At 48.5% G+C, this 18,925-nt stretch overlaps 1 protein-coding gene across 1 annotated transcript in view; it reads right to left on the bottom strand.

The window, feature by feature from the left end:
- Positions 1–18,925, bottom strand: part of LOC100655383 (kinesin-like protein KIF19) — a 59,480-nt gene that overhangs the window by 32,855 nt on the left and 7,700 nt on the right. The window contains exons 5-14 of the mRNA XM_023555835.2: positions 16,723–16,810; positions 14,649–14,785; positions 14,272–14,397; positions 13,467–13,661; positions 8,694–8,846; positions 7,995–8,117; positions 5,216–5,366; positions 4,047–4,224; positions 2,430–2,607; positions 170–440 (exon numbers count right to left, since the gene is read on the bottom strand). Coding sequence (XP_023411603.1) covers positions 170–440; positions 2,430–2,607; positions 4,047–4,224; positions 5,216–5,366; positions 7,995–8,117; positions 8,694–8,846; positions 13,467–13,661; positions 14,272–14,397; positions 14,649–14,785; positions 16,723–16,810 — 1,600 coding nt within the window. The remainder of the gene's footprint in view (positions 1–169; positions 441–2,429; positions 2,608–4,046; positions 4,225–5,215; positions 5,367–7,994; positions 8,118–8,693; positions 8,847–13,466; positions 13,662–14,271; positions 14,398–14,648; positions 14,786–16,722; positions 16,811–18,925) is intronic.

Raw genomic sequence — 18,925 nt, 5'->3', positions numbered from 1 at the left:
TCTGTAAAGACTGCAGCCTAGAAAACCCTACGAGGCAGTTCTGTTCTGTCACATGGGGTTATTATGGGTCAGAATCGACTGGATGGCACCCAACAACATTTTACTAAATTAAAAAAATATATATCTTAAGAAAAAGACCCCAGTGCCTGGGTGACATGTGGTGACTCACCCTGGATGAGCTGCCGCTGGTCCTGGATAATCTGCTCGCAGAGCAGCCGGTGCTGGTGGTAGCGTTGGATGACGAAGTCCTTCTGACACAGCAGGTTCTTCCGGTACAGGTTGTTGGCCTGCAGCTCCGTGTTCTCCACCTCTAGCTCGTGAGCACGGCACAGGAGCCTCAGCACCTCCCGCTGGTCCTCGTTGATGGCCTGCCTGGGCAGCAGCTTCTCCATCTCCGAGGCCTTCTTCTTGGCGTTCACCAGGCGCTGCTCCAGCCCCGCCTGACAAAGAGACCATGAGTTAGGGCAGACGTTTCCCCCAAGGAGATATGCCAACGGGCCACAAGCACGTGAAAAGATGCCACCAGGGAAATGCAAGTCCAAACCACAATAAGATGCCACTTCACCCCCACTGGGGTGGCTGTTATCATAAAGCAGGAAATAGTAAGTGTTGGTGAAGACGTGGAGAAACTGGAACCCTCATCCAATTCTGGTGGGATTGTAAGCTAGTACAGCCACTGTGGAAAACAGTTTGGTGGTTGCTCAAAAAGTTAGACATTGGATTACCATACAACCCAGCAATTCTGCTCCTGTGTATGTACCGAAAAGACCTGAAAGCAGGGACTCAAACAGATACCTGCACACCAATGTTCACTTCAGCATTATTCACAATTGCCAAAATGTAGAAATAGCCCAGGTGGCCATCAACAAATGAACGGGTAAACAAAATGTGGTCCGGTAACCAACTAGTTGCCATCAGAGTCGATTCTGACTCATGTCGCTCCCATGTGTGCAGACTAGAACTATACTCTGTAGGGTTTTCAAGGCTGTGATTTTTTGGAGCCTTTCTTCTGAGGCATCTCTGGGTGAACTCAAACCTCCAACCTCTTGGTTAGCAGCAAAGCATGTTAACCCCATGCATCACCCAGGGGCTCTGCAGGAATGGGGTGGGTAACAATTTCCAGTGCAGCCAAGGAGGACAGTCCCAGCCCTCTTCTTCATCTGGAATTGATAGGGTGGCACTCTGGGAGGAGATGGGTTCAGCTGACCTAACAGGACCCTACTGTCCTCCAAGATGCCGCTCCAATGTGGCCTTCTTGCTCAAGTCTGCCCCGACTCCCAGGCTGGATAGAAGCTTCCTCCTCTAGCTCCCTCGCATTGTGTTTCCTGTGCCACCATTATGGAATTGTAGTGGGATGTGTGTGTCTTTCCCCATTAGAGCGGAAGTCAAAGAGTGTCTTGTCATCGTTATGTCCCTGGGGCCTGGCCTTGAGCTTAACACTTGAAACATGTGTTTGCTTTCATTAACTAATGAATTAACTAATGGACTTGTCATCTGTATACTACATTGCATAGCAGCATCAAAATCTGGCTCTTGAAGGTCACGCTTTCTTGCATATGCACATGACTGGTCTGTGCAAAACATGTTTTCTCATTGTTAAAGGTTATAGGGCTTTTGAGGTGAAAACACGTCATCTGAATTGCTGAGGGCAGACACAATCACGTCCAAGAGGCTCTTGTTTGGCTACAGAGCTTTAGGTGAAATTAATGCCACCTGCTTATAACACCATGACATCATCAGACATGTTCTCCACCTCCTGAAAATATACCTGCAGACACTTAGCTAATGGGCTGAAATAGCACCCAGTTCCACTGCAGTTTCTTCCCTCTCCTTCTCCATCAAGGGCCAGCCCTGTCATTTCTCTGAAGTGAAACTATTAAGTAACTAGAGATTAGAGAAATATCTACTATGTAAATAGCCAGCTCTTCTTAGAAAGCAAAAATAAACATCCTCCACAGAAGAGACTTGAGTGCGGGCTTCCTTCTGGCTGTGCCCCTTGGGTAACTGCCAAGGCACTGTTGGAAGCTGAGGCCTGGCCATTCCGGAGGTTAGTGGCCAGCTGTCCATCACATAAGGTGAGGGAGGCATGGGGTCTCGGTGGACACCACAGTGCCACTCACGTCCATCTCCATGACCACTGGCTTCTCTGCCCCCATGGCCTTCTGCCCTGTACAATGCCTCTGCAGCCGTGGGTCCAGTCATGACTCTGATACCAGGCCGGTCCTGCTCTGGGGATGTGGGACAACTCACGTGATTGCTCTAAGCCTCAGTCATCTCATCTATAAAATGGCCATGATCAGTCTTACCCTGTGGGGCTGTTGCAGGAGTGGAAGAGGTCAGGGTCACAAAGGGTCAGGGACCAACAAGTGACGTGGCATCTTATCATAACTGAGGTTACCTTCAACGGGTGTCTGTCTCGTTGCCCCTACCTTGAGGACAGCTGTTTTCCGCTGCTCAGCTAGAAGCATGTTGATCTCTTCTCTGGCTAGGGCCACCTCGTGTGGCTCCGCAGACTCGCCCTCGTCACCCTCCGTGTCGGCCTCCGGTGGCTCCTCGTCCCCGTGGGGCCGTTCCCTGTGCATATGGTGGGTCTTCTCCCGCTCCCAGCTGCGGCCACAAGAGAGTGGTCAGAGGCCAGTGCGTCCAAAGCTGGATAAGCTGCACCTCGGGCCCCGCCAGCCCAGCTGGCCCTCCCTCAGGCATGGGCATGGAAGCGGGCAGCGCTGGGTCTACAGTTAGATCTCTTGAACATTAAAGAGAAGGTATGAACACCAATTGGAATGAAACACCAACGGCAGACATCTGTGGCAGGATCACTGAGTGGTTACGGGCAGGCGTCTGCAGCCAGCTTCAAAGCCCAGAACCGCCCCTTGCCGCCTGGGTGACGTTGGCTCTCCACCTACAGAAGCTGACCCCCTTGGAGCCTCAGTTTCCCCAGCTGTAAGCCTATGATCCCAGCAGTATGTGCACCGGGAGGTGTATGAGGATGGACTGTGACGCATGATCAAACCTCCGAACACGCCTGTTAGGGGCTACATGGTATCTAAACGCTAGTGAGGATCACGCAGAAGCCGCGCATGACCCAGGACTAGAAGGAAACAAGGACAAAGACAGCGTGCAGCTGAAAATGAATGCGATTGTGACAAACCCAAAGACAGCATTTGTTTTTATTTAGAACTCTTCAGATATCTTTGATATCATACTTCTTGTGTAATTAAAAAAGAGAGAGAGAGAGGAAGAAGGAGGAGGAGGAGAAACATGGGGAGAAGTGGGGGAGGGGGGGGAAAGGAGACTGGGGCTCCAATCCCTGCACTAAGTTTTAAGTTACTCGTAAGTGGAGTAAACCTATGTTCCAGCTTGCCCAAACAGTCCCAGGCGACATCGATCGTCCCAGCATGACTGTTAACAGCTCCCCTCTTCCGTCTCCAATGTGTCCCTGTTTGGGTGAGAAATGACATGCTCCCTCTACAAGGAAGCACGCACTGTAGGTGTGAATAGGAAGCATCATGGATTGAACTGTGTCCCCCAAAATATGTGTTGGAATCCTAACCCCCACCTGTGGATGTGATCCCATTTGGGAGTATGGTTTTCTCTGTTATGTTAATAAGGCCACATCAGTGTAGGGTGTGTCTTAAACCTAATCACTTTTGAGATACAAAAGGAGCAAATTAGGCACAGAATCATGCAAGCACAAATGGGGGGAAACAGATGTCACATGGACGTCACCAAGGGACCGAAAGAAGCCGACAAGAATGCTTAAGAAGCTGAGACAAGGATTTTTCCCAACTGAACAGAGAGCCTTCCTCTAAAGCCAGCACCCTGAGTTCGGACTTCTAGCTTCCTGAACTGTGAGAAAATAAATTTCTTTCCTACGTGGGTTGAGAGAGTGTCCTGGCTAAAGTCCCTTGGGGACCTACAGGCAGTAGGGGGTAGCTGGACAGCAGCAGTGAAAGGAGCTCCCACCAGTGGCCCCTGCTGGCCTCCCTTCCCCACCAGGATGGACAGCTCTGGGGCCCTGGTGGTGCCCCGTGGGCAGGCACACTCACTCCGCAATGGTCAGCAGGTGGCGGGAAGTGTCAATGTGCAGCTCGATGTTGGTATTCTCAAGCTCCACCAGGCTGTGCCGCATCTCCATCTGCTCTTTGAAGGCTCCGATGAGCTGGGCCCGGATCTTGTTCATCTGCAAGCGGCGCTCCTCCTCAGTGTCATTCGGGGGGATCGTGACTGTGGGCGGGAAGAGAGCCAACTGCACTAGGAGCAGTGCCGTCCAACTCAGCGCCGATCTTTGTACTGCCCACCAAGTGGGGTCTGGCCCATGGGAGACGGAGAGATGGGTGAATGGAAGGATGGAAGGAAGGATGGGTGGAAGGGTGGGTAGGTGGAAGGGTGGGTGGGAGGGAGGGAGGGTGCGTGGGTGGGTGGGTGGGTGGATAGGTGGATGGGTGGATGGGCAGATGGATGGATGGATGAACAGGTAAGCAGATGGCTAAATGGGTGGATGGATAAATGGATGAGTGGATGGATGGATGAACGAATGGATGGATGCCTGGATGGGTAGATGGGTGGTTGATGGATGGAACATAGTTCTACTCTGACATACAAGGGGTTGTCATGGGTTGGAAACAACTCTACAGCAACTAGTTTTATTTTTTAATATATTTTAAAATATATATTAATAATGTAACATAATATATACGTATAGTGTTATAAAATAATACATAATAATATACATAACATATATTTCACTTGGGTTTCTTCTAGGTGTTTTTAAGGGTACATTTTTAACTTACTGATTGATTTTATCATTTTGTGGTGAAACTATGACATGCTCTACAATCCAAAAAAGAGGCCTAAGTGAAACTGCTTTTGGGGGAACAAAAACCAAAAACAGTAGGCATGCAAGAATTTTTAAAAAAAGGTAGAAAGGAGAAAAGTGGAGGAAACAGTTCAATCCCTGTATTTTTCAGGTGAGGACACTAAAGGCCATGGGGTCAGGGGCTGCCTGGGGTCACACAGGGAGACAGTGCCCAAGTTGGAACTGAACCCAGATGTCATAACCAGGTAATTGTCTGGTGCAGATGTGCAGAGTGGGTCGCACAACAGGCCCTTGGGTGAGGAGAGGCAATGGGTCTGGGGATGGGCCACCTACACAAGGTCCTGGGTAAGGATGGCAGATGGCTGGGACAGGGGAGGTACAGGTGTAGTGAGGCAGTACCTTGCGCATCCCGGGTGTTGGGCTCACTCCTCTTCTCTTTCTCCTGCTTCTCAATTTTTGACTTGAGGTGCTCGATCTCCCTGCGCAGGTCTGAGATGACATCTGTGTACTGGGCGATGTGGTAGGAGACATTTAGCAGGTTGCGTTTGACCTGTGGGGCAGGTCATGGGGCCAAGGTCAGATCTAGTTGGTGCTGCCCATGAATAAAGCATTTTTTAAAAGCAACACATCATACAAGTAGCATGTGAACATGTTTAGTCATAAACAAAGACACATCAAGGGTTAACAGACCTCTTGATCATCTGATCTCCTCCCCCATCCCAGTTCCCCTCACACACAGGTAACCACGGCTATCATTTATATCTTTCAGGATCTTTCTCTGTGCAATTTTGTACATACAGTCAATTCTCATTATTTACATTTGTTTTGGCGAATTTATTTGTAACCCTCGAATCAATACTTGTGGAGCTTTTGTGGGCACTTGCAGACATGCACAGAGCGGTCGAAAATTAGTTGCCTGATGGTGCATGTTCCCAGCTGAGATCGAAAAACAAGGCAATATTCTGCCTTCTTATTTCAGCTCTCATACTGAAAACAAGTGTTCTTTTCTCAGTCTATTTAGTGCCACGGCTTTGCACTTTTTATTGGTAATTTCACTGTTTAAAATGACCCACGGGTAAGTACTAAAGTGTTGGCTAGACTGCCGAAGCACGAGAAGGCCATGAGGCACGTGAGATGAGCCTCCTTTAGGCATGAATTACAGTACTGCTGGCCTTGAGTTCAATGTTAATGAGTCAATAATATATATTAAATAATGTTTTTAAATAGAAATACACCTAAAACAATGTCATATATTGACCAGTTGACAAAAATGTTGTGACCAGAAGCTTGCAGGAGCTTAACCCTGTATTTCCCCTGGAGCAATGGTTCAGTATTCACTAATTCAGTGTTCTTGGTTACTTTATAGACATGTTGCTGTGATTAGCTGCCATTCAGTCAGCCCCCCAACTCATGGAAATCCCATGTAAAATGGGATTGGACTGTTGTGATCCATAGAGTTTTCACTGGCTCATTTTTTGGAAGTCAATTGCCAGGCCATTCTTCCTAGTCCATCTCTAGTCTGGAAGCTTGGCTGAAAATTTTCAGCATCTCAGCAACACATAAGTCTCTCCAGACAGAGGGGAGGTGGCTGCACGTGAGGTACATTGCCCAGAAATCGAACCTGGGTCTCCTAAATGGGAAGCGAGAATTCTGCCTCTGAACCACCAATGCCTCTTATAGAACATAAAGACCACAAGTAACGAGAATCGACTGTAGATATATAGCTAGAGAGATCTACGGCCGTTTTGTGGGTCTGGCTTTGGGTTTTTTATGTAAATGGTAGCAGAATATAGCTAGCATTCCTCAACTTGCTTTTCTCATCCCACAATGTGGGTTGGAGGCCATCTGCTGCACAAATGAGTCTACCTCATTCTCTTTAACAGCTATGGGATGTTCTAAATGAAAATGCAGGGCAGTTTGCTTACCCCATTTGCTTAACCTGATGGCGCAATGGTTAGGCACTCAGCTGCTAACCAAAAGGCTTGTGGTTCAAACCCACCAGTGGCTCTGTGGGAGAAAGGACCTGGCAATCTGCTTCTGTAAAGATTAATGCCTAGAAAACCCTATGGGGCACTTCTACTCTGTCGCATGGGGTCATTATGAGTCAAAATCAGCTCGATGGCACTCAACAACAACCCCCTTGGGCATTTCAGGGCTTTCTAGACACACCACCTGCTTGAACACAGGGGTGTACTCCTTTGGGGGAAGATTTGGGGGAGGGGGAGTGAGATTGCTGGGCCCCAGGGCACAGGCACCTTAAGTTCTACCAGATGCTGCTCAATTGCTCTCCAAGTTGGCACATCATGTGTGCTCCTTCAAACCAGAATGAACCAGTTCAAAGCCCTGGCTAAATCACGTTGAGTAGTCCCTGGGTGTTGTAGATGGTTAACCCACTTGGCTGCTAACCAAAAGGTTGGTGGTTTCAGTCCACCCAGAGGCACCTTGGAAGAAAGACCTGGTGATTCACTTCCAAAAATCCACCATTGAAAATCCTGTGGAGCACAGTTCTACCCTGATGCACAGAAGCGACTCGGCGCCAGCTGGTTTTTTAAATCACGTAAGAATTTACGACGACGCCTGACACATAGAACGCTATGTCCGTGTCCTAAACCCCAGAACCAGTGAAGGTGACTTCATTTGAACAAAGGGTCTTTGCAGACATAATTAAGGATCTCGAGGTGAGATCATCCTGGATTAGGGTGGGCCCTCAATTCAATGACAGAAGTCCTTATAAGAGAAAGAAAGAGGGAAAGGCCACATGAAGGGGGAGGCTGAGATTGGAGCAACGCAGCTACAAGCCAAGGAATGCTTGAAGAGACAAGGAGGCATCCTGCCCCTAGAGCCTTCAGAGGGAGCATGGCCCTGCTGACACCTTACTTTCAGACTTCTGGCCTCCAGAACTGTAAGGGAATCCACTGTTGGTTTAAGCCCCCCAGTTTGTGGTCCTTTGTCATGGCAGCTGCAGGACACTCACAAAGCTTTCAGCAGTAGAAAGAGCTGTGGGTATAAGGGTTTGCTGTTCTTCTCACCCTCCCCATTTCAGAGATGATGAGACTGGGGCACAGAGGGGTTGAGAAACTTGCCTGAGGTCGCCCAGCCAGGAAGTGGCAGAGCTGGGTGCATAGCCAGGAGTCCAGCTGCAGCCCCTGCCCCAATACAGCTGCCATGAGGGGCTTACCCTTGTCTTGATGTTCTTTGCTCTGTAGGCGTAGATCAGTGTGGTCCGCGATTCCTCGAAGTGAGTGCTGGCAGGGCTGATGTGTGCAATCATCACCGTCCGGCTGTTCCCTCCCAGGGCATCCTGCTCAGTGGAGGTAACATGTTGAGGTGATGGGAGCTGTGAGCCTCTCCCTGCTCAGTGGAACCAGCCCTCCCCACTGGTTACCTGGCCTGTCTGAACCAGCCCAACCAAACCCTGAAAAGGGCAGCGGATGTCAGGGACCAAGCAGTCAGTCCTCGGAAAGCGACCCTTGAAATGAAGTGGTCCCATCCCAGCATGCTTCCATTCTGATACAAGCAGGATTACGCCGAGAGGCTGAACTTAAGTCATTCACTTATTGGTTTGTTTATGTGTTTATGTATACCCCACCTTGCTACGGAATAAAGGGGACAGCGTTCATTTTGGTGTGGTCAATGATGGCATAGGCAGCCTTGGAAAGATAGTGAGCTCTCTGTCATCGGGGGTGTGCAAGCAGATTGAACCAGAGTCAGAAGAATGGGGAAAGGGAGCCAGGCAGTGACTAGGGATGGCTTCTATGGTATTCTGCTTTCAGGACTTCTCAGAAAGCCCCTTAGACCCTGGTGTGGCCTCCCTCCTGAAGGCAGAGGCAGCTGTTGTGGCCACCCCCTCCTACCCTTCCTGGGCCCCCAGAAGTACCTTCAGCAGGCGCGTGAGCTTGCTGTCCCGAAAATTCACATACTGTGCCCGGCTGCCGCCCTTCTCGCTGAGCGCATTGATGCAGTTGCCCAGCGCCAGCAGGGAGCGGTTGATATGTGCGCCCTCCTTCATCCTTTTGCCACGATTCTGAGTCTGAGCAGGGAGAGGCCAGTGTGAGCTGGCACCATCTATCTGGTGCTTCCTGACCCACCATCCCCCTCAGTCCAATTTCACAGAGAAGGAGACCGAGGCACAGACAGGTCTCAGTTATCTGAGTCCTTAGAGGCATGGGCTTTGGATGTGCTGACCATGCTAACTGTTAAGGACCGAATTGTGTCTCCCAAACATATTGTTGTAAATCCTAATCCTAACCTCTGTGTCTGTGATTATAATCCCATTTAGGAATGGGTTGTTTTAGTTATGTTAATGAGGCAGGATTAGTGTAGGGTGTGTCTTGTATCAATCTCTTTTGAGATATAAAAAAGATTAAGCAAGAGAAAGTAGCGATGTGGGAAGAGAGATGCCAAGCCACGTGAATATCGCCCAAGAACAGAAATTCAAAACAGACCAGGACCTTCCCCCAGAGCCAACAGGGAGAAAGTCTTCTCCTAGAGCCCTGGATTTGGACGTCTAGCCTCCTAAAATGTTTGCTAAGGCCCACCATTTGTGGTATCTGTTATAGCAGCATTAGATAACTAAGAATTTGGTACCAAAGAGTGGGGTATTGCTATAACAAAGACCTAAAATATAAACGTGGTTTTGGCTAGAAGAGTTTTAAGTTACCTAATAGTAAAGGTCTAGATTGCCTTGAAGGGGCTATTGGTAGAATTATGGACATCGAAGGCAATTCTGGTGAGGCTTTAAAAGAAAATGATAAACACGTGATTTGACAGTGGAGGAAGGCTGATACTTTTTATGCAGTGGCAAAGAATTTGTCTGAATTATGTTCAAATGTTTGGCGGAAGGTAGAACTTGTAAGCGATGAACTTGGATATCTGGCTGAGGAGATTTCTAAGCAAGATCTTAAGGGCCACGTGGTTTTTCCTTGCCGCTTATGGTAAAATACGAGAGGAAAGAGATGGGCTTAAAACTGAACTGTACAAAATGAGAACAAAATGTAAAGATTTGGGAAATTCTATCGTACAAATTAAGGACACGTGTCCCAGAATTTTCATGAAGGACATGGCTATACAATCTTTTGTTAAAAGAGATTAAGCTGTGACTGATGGATCTAACCAAGAACCATAGCAGAAAACCCATCAGTTTAGATTGAAGGGGCCAGAGAAAGAATGAAAGAACATAGTCTGCCTCTTGGAATTCTACAGGCAGGAAACAGACCAAAGGTGCTACATCTGTTGGCCTCCAAGAAAAGAAAAGGACTAGCCCTGGAGCAGCTTGGAGATCAGCAGCACTGTTGCAAGGAGCATGGAAAGCAGAGCTGCCTTGATCTTAAAGGGTGGGGACACAGCCTCTGGAGTCTCAAAGGTACAGCCATGGCCTCCTAGGTTTCCCAGTCAGATCTTCACCAAATCAGTTCTGGAGCTCTGGAGCTGCCATTCACTTTGGCCAAGAGGATGAGGCCACTGCCCAAAACTGAGGGGGCAGGACTGCCTTGCCCAAGGGGAAGAAAAATGGGACCTTCAGGGACTGAGGGGTGGTCACCGCTCAGATGGATTAGGAGAATGGGGCCAACCAAAACTGAGTGAGCAGTTGCCATCCCAGTGGGCTTGGAAGGTAGGTCATCCACCTAGAATCCAGAAAATGTGGCCAACACCCAGAGTCTGGAGGGCAGGGCTATTTATTGCCCAGATGGTCTCAGAGAACAGAGGATTACTTTCAAGACTTGAGAGCTAACGTAAATTGTTCTGCTGGGTTTTGGATTTACTTGGTGCCTGTTATCCCTTCTTTCCCTCCAATTTTCCCCATTTGTAATGGAAATGTCTACCTAGTGGCTGTTCTGCAACTGTACTTTGGAAACAGATAATTTGTAGTCTAGATTTTACAGGTTCACAGATGAAGAGGAATTTTGCCCCAGGATGGAATATGCCTAAAGTCTCAGCCATATTGGATTTAGATGATTCAGAAGATGAGATTTTGGACTTGGACTGGATTGAAGACCTTGGGGATGATGATGGAGTGAATGTGTTTTGCATGTGGCAAAGGCGTGAATTTCTGGGGGCCAAAGGGTGGAATGTTATGGATTGAATTGTGTCCCCCTAAAACATGTGTTGTAAACCCTAACCTCTATGCCAGTGGTTATAATCCCATTTGAAAATGGGTTTTCTTTGTTGTGTTAATGAGGCAGGATTACTGTAGGGTGTCTTGAGTCAATCTTTTGCAAGACATAAAAGGAGCAAATATAGGAGAAGATAGATGTCACATCACACAAAGATCACCAAGGAGCCAAGAAATAGGAGCTAGACAGACAAGGACTTTCCCCCAGAGCCGAGAGAGAGAGAAAGCCTTCCCTTAGAGCTGGTGCCCTGAATTTGGACTTCTGGCCTCTTAAACTGTGAGAAAATAAATTTGTTTGTTAAGCTACCCATTTGGGGTATTTCGGTTATAGTAGCACTTGATAACTAAGACACTAATGAAATTCTGGAAGCAATATGGGTGTGACAGGGAACTGGTGAAATAAACACAGAGCATTATATTCCGCAGTGGAGTACTATGCAGCCAGAAAAGGGGAGATACAGAGATGCTTACTGACGTTGAAAAGATCTCGTTGTTGTTGTTGGGTGCCGTCAAGTTGATTCCAACTCAGAGAGATCCAGTGTGACAGAACAGAACTCTCCCTAGGGTTTCCTAGGCTGTAATCTTTATAGGAGAAGATTGCCAGGTCTTTATGCCACAGAGCTGCCAGGTGGGTTCGAACCGCTGATCTTTCAGTTAGCAGCCAAGTGCTTAACTGGTGTGCCACTAGTCATCACTAGGACTTGTATTTTCTACTTCTTACTTATCTGTATTTTCCAAATCGTCTACACATTCTATTACTAAATTATCTATACTTTTTTTGAGATCAGAAAAAAAAGCACTAACATTTTCTTTTAAAGGGCATGGACATGGATTTGAGAAGGGACAAGTCTCCCAATATAAACCTCAGTTTCCGCATCTGTCAAAGAGATGATAATCCCACTTTGCAGAGCTACAATGAGGATTGCAGGGGGTAAAGCTCAGAGCTAGGCCCACGTAAGCGAGCAGTACATGTGAGCTATGATTTTTACTAATTAAGGACACGTGTCCCAGAATTTTCATGAAGGACATGGCTATACAATCTTTTGTTAAAGAGATTAAGCCTGTGACTGATGGATCAAACCAAGAACCATAGCAGAAAATCCATCAGTTTAGATTGAAGGGGCCAGAGAAAGAATGAAAGAACACAGCATCAGTGAGAACCCAAACCTCTAAGCACATAGCTCTCTGGGCCCTGAGTATCTGCTCACATGTCTGTCTGCCCCTGGAGGCTGTAAGTTACGAGGGCGGGCCTGGGGCTCACTCATTTTTGTGTCTCTAGTGTCCAGAATAAAGAACCCTGGTGGTGCAATGATTAAGTGCTCAGCTGCTAATTGAAAGGTTGGTTTGAACCCACCCAGCGGCTCCATGGGAGATAAGACCTGGCAACCTGCTCCTGTAAAGATTACAGCCAAGTAAACCCTATGGTCACATGGGGTTGCTATGAGTTGGAACTGACTGAACGGCACATGACAACAACAAGGACAAGTGCCCAGAATGGGCTCCGCCACACAGGAAGCCCCCCATCCCCGCATAAACCCTGGCTAAGTAGGGAGCTTCCTCAGCCAATGCTTGTGGAGAAATCATTCATTCAACATACAGCCAGTGCCTCTGCTGGGCCAAGCACTGTTCTGGGTGCTGAAGACATGTTCTAGGCAAGGACATCCAGAGTCCTGATCATGGTCTAGAGGGACAGTGGTAGCAAAGTGAGGCACTATCACAAAGGATAGCTTAGTTAGTGTTTGGTTCCCCCAACCTGAATCTTTAGCAAACAGCCAAGGGCTACAGACATCATGGGAAGCACCCAACATGGGAGACAGGGGCAAACAAACTTGCTAGGAGCCAGCCTGATAAAGCTGCACACTGTGTGATTCCAAGTCTGTGACACCCTGGAAAAGGCAAAACTATGCAAAGAGTGAAAAGGTCAGTGGTTGCCAAGGGCTTGGGGGATGAGGGAAGGAATGAACAGGAAAAGCACAGGGCATTTTTAGGGCAGTAAAGCCATTCTGTAGGATATTGTAATGGTAGATACATGACATGAATTTGTCAAAATCCATAGGACTGTACAACACAGATTGTGAACCCTCGTGTAAACTATGAACTTTAGTTAATAATAAAGTGTCAGTATCGGTTTATCCATTACAACAAGCGTACCACACAAATGTCTAAGATGTTAATAATACGAGAAACTGTGTAGGGGGAGGGGAGTATATGGGAACCCTCTGTGCTTTTGGCTCAATTTTTCTGTAAGCCTAAAACTGCTCTAAAAAATAAAGCAAAACAAAAAACCAACTGCCATCAAGTCAATTTCAACTCGTGGCAACCCCATGTGTTACAGAGCAGAACTGCTCCATAGGTTTTTTTAGCTGTGATCTTTACAAAAGGAGATCACCAGGTCTTTCTTCCATGGTGTTGCTGGGTGGGTTTGAACCGCCGACCTTTAGGTTAGTAGTTGAGCATAAACCATTTGCACCATCCAGGGCCTGCTCTAAAAAATTGTCTACTAAAGAAAGAGGGGTGGGGCACGTCAGAGAAAGACACCTGGGACGCCCGCTCTGAGCCAGCCAGGTCCACCATGAAAAGCCGCCCGATGTGCACAGCCTCCATCAGCTCTGTGCCACGGCTCCACTGGCGCACGGTGACCTGCAGCACAGCGTGGGAGCGAGACGAGGTCTGGTTGGTGGCCGTGGGCTCCTGGGTGCGCTGCCGATTGCCTTTGGTGAGCAGCTGCATGATCTGAGGACAGAGGCAGAGGTGGGCGGGTGGTCAGAGCACCAGGTGGCTGCACGCACCCCCCAGGAATAGAGGGCAGGGGACAGAGGGTGGGGTCCATTCTTCAGCAGGCCCCACAGCTGGGCTGCTCACAGCAGAACTGAGTCCGTTTCTGGATTACGGCATTCAGTGATTAACCATTCACTGAGTCGTCATCTAGCAGGAAGCAGCTTCCTGATACTCAGACTGCCCCTTGCCCTACTCAGACACACCAGACATCACCAATGGATCCCTCAATCCATTCTGCAGTGCCCAGAGCAGCCCTGGAGCCTTTGCCATGCAGAGCACTGGGGCCATCCTATCAATTCCCTGGACTTGGAGGGAGACTGCATCTGGACGCAGAGGGAAAGGGTATGTGATCTATTAGTGATGTCTGCCATGAGCCCAGGCTAGCAGTTCAGATATGGGTGCAGATAGCAGCTCTTCACAAGATAAGTCCAGCTGCTTAGAAACAGCTCTGGAGTTGTGTGTCGATTTCTGCTCTGTGGACTGGAACAAGAAGGATGTTGAAATGCTGGTGTCTGTGGCTGCTGGGGCTAAGCCATGTTTCCCTCCATGGCCCCATGATCCTCACCTCCTGGGCGTTAGAGGTGGAGACCTCTGTGATGCCTGCAATCTGGATGCTTCCGCGAGAATCTTCCCTTAGGTCCAGAAAACCCAAGGACGGGTTCAGAAGGTCCCGGATCCCTTCGTTATAAATCTGGGGTGGAACAGAAGAGCCGAGGACAGAGCAGCTTGGTGTAAAAAATAAGTACAGGGACTTACATCTCACTGGGTCTTTGAGGCTCCAAGGACATCTCAGATCCCCTGAAAGCGGAGCCTTGCCACAATGCCAGCTGGCCTTTGGGGTTAACACATAGTGCTGAGGATTTTACATGCACGGTTTCGTTTAGTCTAGTATGATCATGCCCATTTTGTAGATAAGCAAACAGAGACAGGTGGCAGGCTCACCTCAAGGTAGGACATGGACACGCTGTAGTCCATGTTGTTGCTGGTCTCCTCAATGGCCTGGAAGAGGTCCGTGAGGGTCTGCAGGTAGATGCCAGGCTCTGCGTCCATGCCCAGCATGGTATAGGTCTTCCCAGTGCCTGTGGGGCGATCAGGGAGGCCCCAGGGCGGGGTGATGCCCGAGGTGGGCTCAGACACCATGACTAGAAATGCTTGCCATTGGGAAACAAGTATTCCTCAAAAAATTAAACATGGAATTAACATATGACCCAGGAATCCCATCCCTGGGTATATATCTAAGACGCTTGAAGGCAGGAACTCAACAGATACTTACACACCACTATTCACAATAGCCAAAAGCTGGACACAACCCAAGTGTCCATCAACAGATGAATGGATAAACAAAATGTGGTCCATCCATGCAATGTATGTATACAGCCATAAAAAAGAATGAAGTTCTGATACACGCTACAAGGATGAACCTTAAAGACATGATGCTGACTGAAATAAACCAGACACAAAAGGACAAACACCGTATGATCCCACTTATATGAAAAATCTAGAACAAAGGGATGCACAGGGACAAAAGTGTATTGGAGATTACCAGAAGCTGGGGAGAGGGGGAATGGGAAGTTATTGCCGAAGGTGCAGTGAGTTTGTATGGGGTGATGAGTAACATCCGGAAATAGATAGTGGTGATGGTTGGACAACGTGGTGAATGTGATTAATGTCACTGAATGTACACTTAGCTAAAATGGCAAATTTTGTTATATATATTTTACCATAATTTCTTTCTTAAAGTAAGGCAAAGGTGGAGAACCAGGGGACATTTATACAGCAGTGAAACTATTCCGCATGACACTATAATGGACACATGACACTATGTATTTGTCAAAACTCATAGGACAAGAAGTGAACCCTCACAGGAACTACAGACTTGAGTTAATAATACTGGACAAATATTGGTTCAGCAATCCTAACAACTGTTCCACAGGAATGCAAAATGTTAACAACAGGAGAAACCATGTCCAGGGGACAGAGGGGGAATATGGGAACTCTTTGTCCAGCCTGTGCAATTCCTCTGTAAACCTAAAACTGCTCTAAAATATAAAGTCTATTAAGAAAAAATAAACAGGTACACTCAGGTAGCAGCTGTTCACACCTGCCATCTCTGTTGCCTAAACAGGCCCTGGATGCTCTGTTCACACCTCCCACCTTTATTATGCAAACAGTCTCCAGCTGCTCTGATGCTGTTGTTTCCATTTTGGCAACAAGGAAACTGCACAGTCCGATGACTACTCTGGGGGTGAAAACCCGGGCTTAGGGGGAAAAACTGGAAGAAAATGTGAAAATACAGACAGTATGACAGTAGGGCAGCTACGAGAGATTTTTGTTCTTTCTCCAAATTTCCTTTAAGACATGTTTGTGTTGTCTTTACAACAATTAACATATTAAATTTTAGGGGCACCCCTTTATGAGGGAGGCCTCACTTCTCCCCCTACCTGTCTGCCCTGTGGAGGCAAGGATCACATTGCTCTTTTCCTTGGTCAGAGCCTGGCTCATTGTAGGTGCTCGCTAATGCTAGCTGAGTGAATGAATGAATGAATGAAACAGATAAACAATGGACTTTGGACCAGTCACTTCTCAGGGCCTCAGTTTCCCCAACTGTATGATGATGGGGTTATGCTGGACCTGCTCAGCTCTGAAGCTCTGAGATGTTACTTTTCATGGACGGGAGAGCTGGCTGAGCTCAACTGTAACTGCAGAGAAGGAATTCCTGGATTCCCACGGCAACCAAGTACAGACTAGGATGGATCCCTGGTTCCTGCTCACCAGCTGTATGACCTTGGGAAGTCACTTTACCTCTCCCAGGTTCATTTTCTCATCTGTGAAAAGGAATCGTGCTATCTCCCCCTCAGGGCTGCTGAAAGGATGACAGGAGACAGTAGAGATGAGACCCACATGGACCAGCATGGCACCAGCAAACAGCAGGTGTGTGCATTAGAACAAGTCTGCTGCCACCCACCCACCGTCTGAGGTGGCCCATTTACTCCTGGGGATACTGCCCTTGGTGTACCTGAGGGGCCATAGGCAAACACTGTTGCGTTGTATCCAGAAATGACACCTTCCACCAAGTGCTGGGTGGTGGCACAATATACATCTTCCTGCAGACAGACAGACAGAGGGACAGACAGTCAGGTGCACAGCCCAACCTAAGTCAGGAGCGGGCTGGTGGGAGAGGACAAGGGTGTGGCATCTGCGAATGGCCTTTTCTCCCTAGACAGTGGCAGGGGACACAGGCAGTAGAGGGATGTCTAGAAACGGCTTGGACATTGGCTACTCTTGGGCTGCCATGTTGTGAGGAAGCGCAAGCCACACAGAGAGGCCCAGTCCTGTAGCTGTGTGGCCTTAGGCAGGCTGCCTCAGCCATGCTGAGCCTCGCTGTGTGCATCTGCGGAAAGGGAAGGGCAGTGCCGACCTCAAGGGGTGGTTGTGAGGGAGGATTGAGTAAGAATGTATGTGACAGCTCCCGCCACAAGGTCTGAGACACATTAGGTACTACACAGATGTGAGTCCTTTCCAGGGCTTCTTCAAGAATGAGAGGGATCAAGAAGGATGCAAAGGACCGGGAGGTAACAACAGGGTAGGGGGACGGAGCTAGGACTGGGGGCGGGGGGAGGGGTGAAAGTTTCAGGCCAGCAGAATTTGCTATAAGGCAGCAATATACAGTGATGAGAGTGTGTGAGAGTGAGCTCCCTGTCCAGAGAAGCAGGCAAGCCAAGAAAGGCTTAATCAACACGTTCAGGGCTGGGGAACGAGAATTCTCACTTCTACTGCATCTATGGGCCCTAGTGGTCACCTCATTTAACTATTCCAATATCCCTGGCTGGTTGTACAGCTCAGAGCGGGTAGAGGCAGCATTGGAGCCCAGGTGTGACCTTGGGCAAGCTGCTACTCTCCTTAAGTCTCAGTTTCCTCACCTATGAAATGGGAACCATATCATCACATATTTTATAGGGTTGCTGTGAGAATAATAAGACAATGCATGCTAAGTGCTTGAGCACAGCCCCTGGTATGTAGTAGCTGCTCAGTAAATACTCATGATCTTCTGGTTTCTATGCCATTAAGACGTGGCTACAATGGGGAAAAAAGAAGCCTTTGGAACTGCTATGGCTGAGCAAATCTATTCTGCTTTTTGACTATTGCTCAGCCCTGAATCCAGGAGAAACATCCTAGTGCCAACAGGGACCACAGTGTTCTAAGCAGGCCCGTTCAGCACATGCAGCCTCTGTCCTGAAATGCCATTCGGGTGAAATCGGCTGCCACAGTCCACTGGGTAGACATGAGGGAACTAGGGGGGCAGTGAAGGAAAAGGTGGAGTAGATGAAAGATGACTGCAGTCTTTTTGCTATTCTTCCCACTGGGATGTTGAGTTAAATCCGCTCCATTTGAACCTAGGCCAGCCTGAGTGACTTGCCTGACCAGTAAAGCACAGCAGAAGTGGAGCCAGGCCAGGTCTGGGCTGAGGCTGAAGAGTCTGGCACCATCCACCTTGCTCTCTTGGAGCTCTGAGCCGCCGTATGAGAAGGCTGACTTCCCTGAGGCTGCCATGTTGTGAGGAAGCCCAAGCCACCTGGAGAGGCCACAGGTAGGCCCGGCCCCAGCAGAACTCCAAGGCAAGGCCAGAATGAACTGGGAGCCAAGTGCATAGGCCAGTGCAGACTTCAGCTGACATTTGACTGCAATTGCCTGAGAAGCTGCCCAGCTGATCCTCATTAAGTGGTGTGGGCAATAAGAAAACATTGTTGTTCTAATTCACTAAGCTTTAGGGTGATTTGTTCTGCAGAAATAGGTAACTAGAAGAGGACTGCACACAACTGGGAGCCTGTGGCTTCTGGGGGTTGAAGGTTTGTTGGACAGTGCAAGGGGAGTCCCTGGCTCTTCACTTCACAGTGGGAGAGAACATCATTTGGGTACAGGGGTTGGCGTGAGCGTGGAGCCCTGCGTCCTTCACTGGGCTTTGCCCTGGGACTAAACATCCCCATATGCCATTGCTCTGGACTTCCCACTTCAGGAGGTGGAGCTTCAAACCCCACTCCACCCAACACCACTGTAAAGTGGAACAGCAAGACCTTATCTCCAGGATGACATTCTGGATAGTGTTTGCCCTTAGTCAAGGGTGTGATGACATGCGGGACTAGAAAGAACAGGAACAACACCGGGCCCAAATGCAGCCCTGGCCCTCACTGCACGACCTCTCCAAGCCTCAGGCTCTGCAT

The sequence above is a fragment of the Loxodonta africana genome, chromosome 12 (assembly GCF_030014295.1).
Source record: "Loxodonta africana isolate mLoxAfr1 chromosome 12, mLoxAfr1.hap2, whole genome shotgun sequence".
NCBI classification, from domain to species: domain Eukaryota; kingdom Metazoa; phylum Chordata; class Mammalia; order Proboscidea; family Elephantidae; genus Loxodonta; species Loxodonta africana.
The sequence above is the reverse complement of the archived record's forward strand: the minus strand, read 5'-3'. Positions and strand labels throughout refer to the sequence as shown.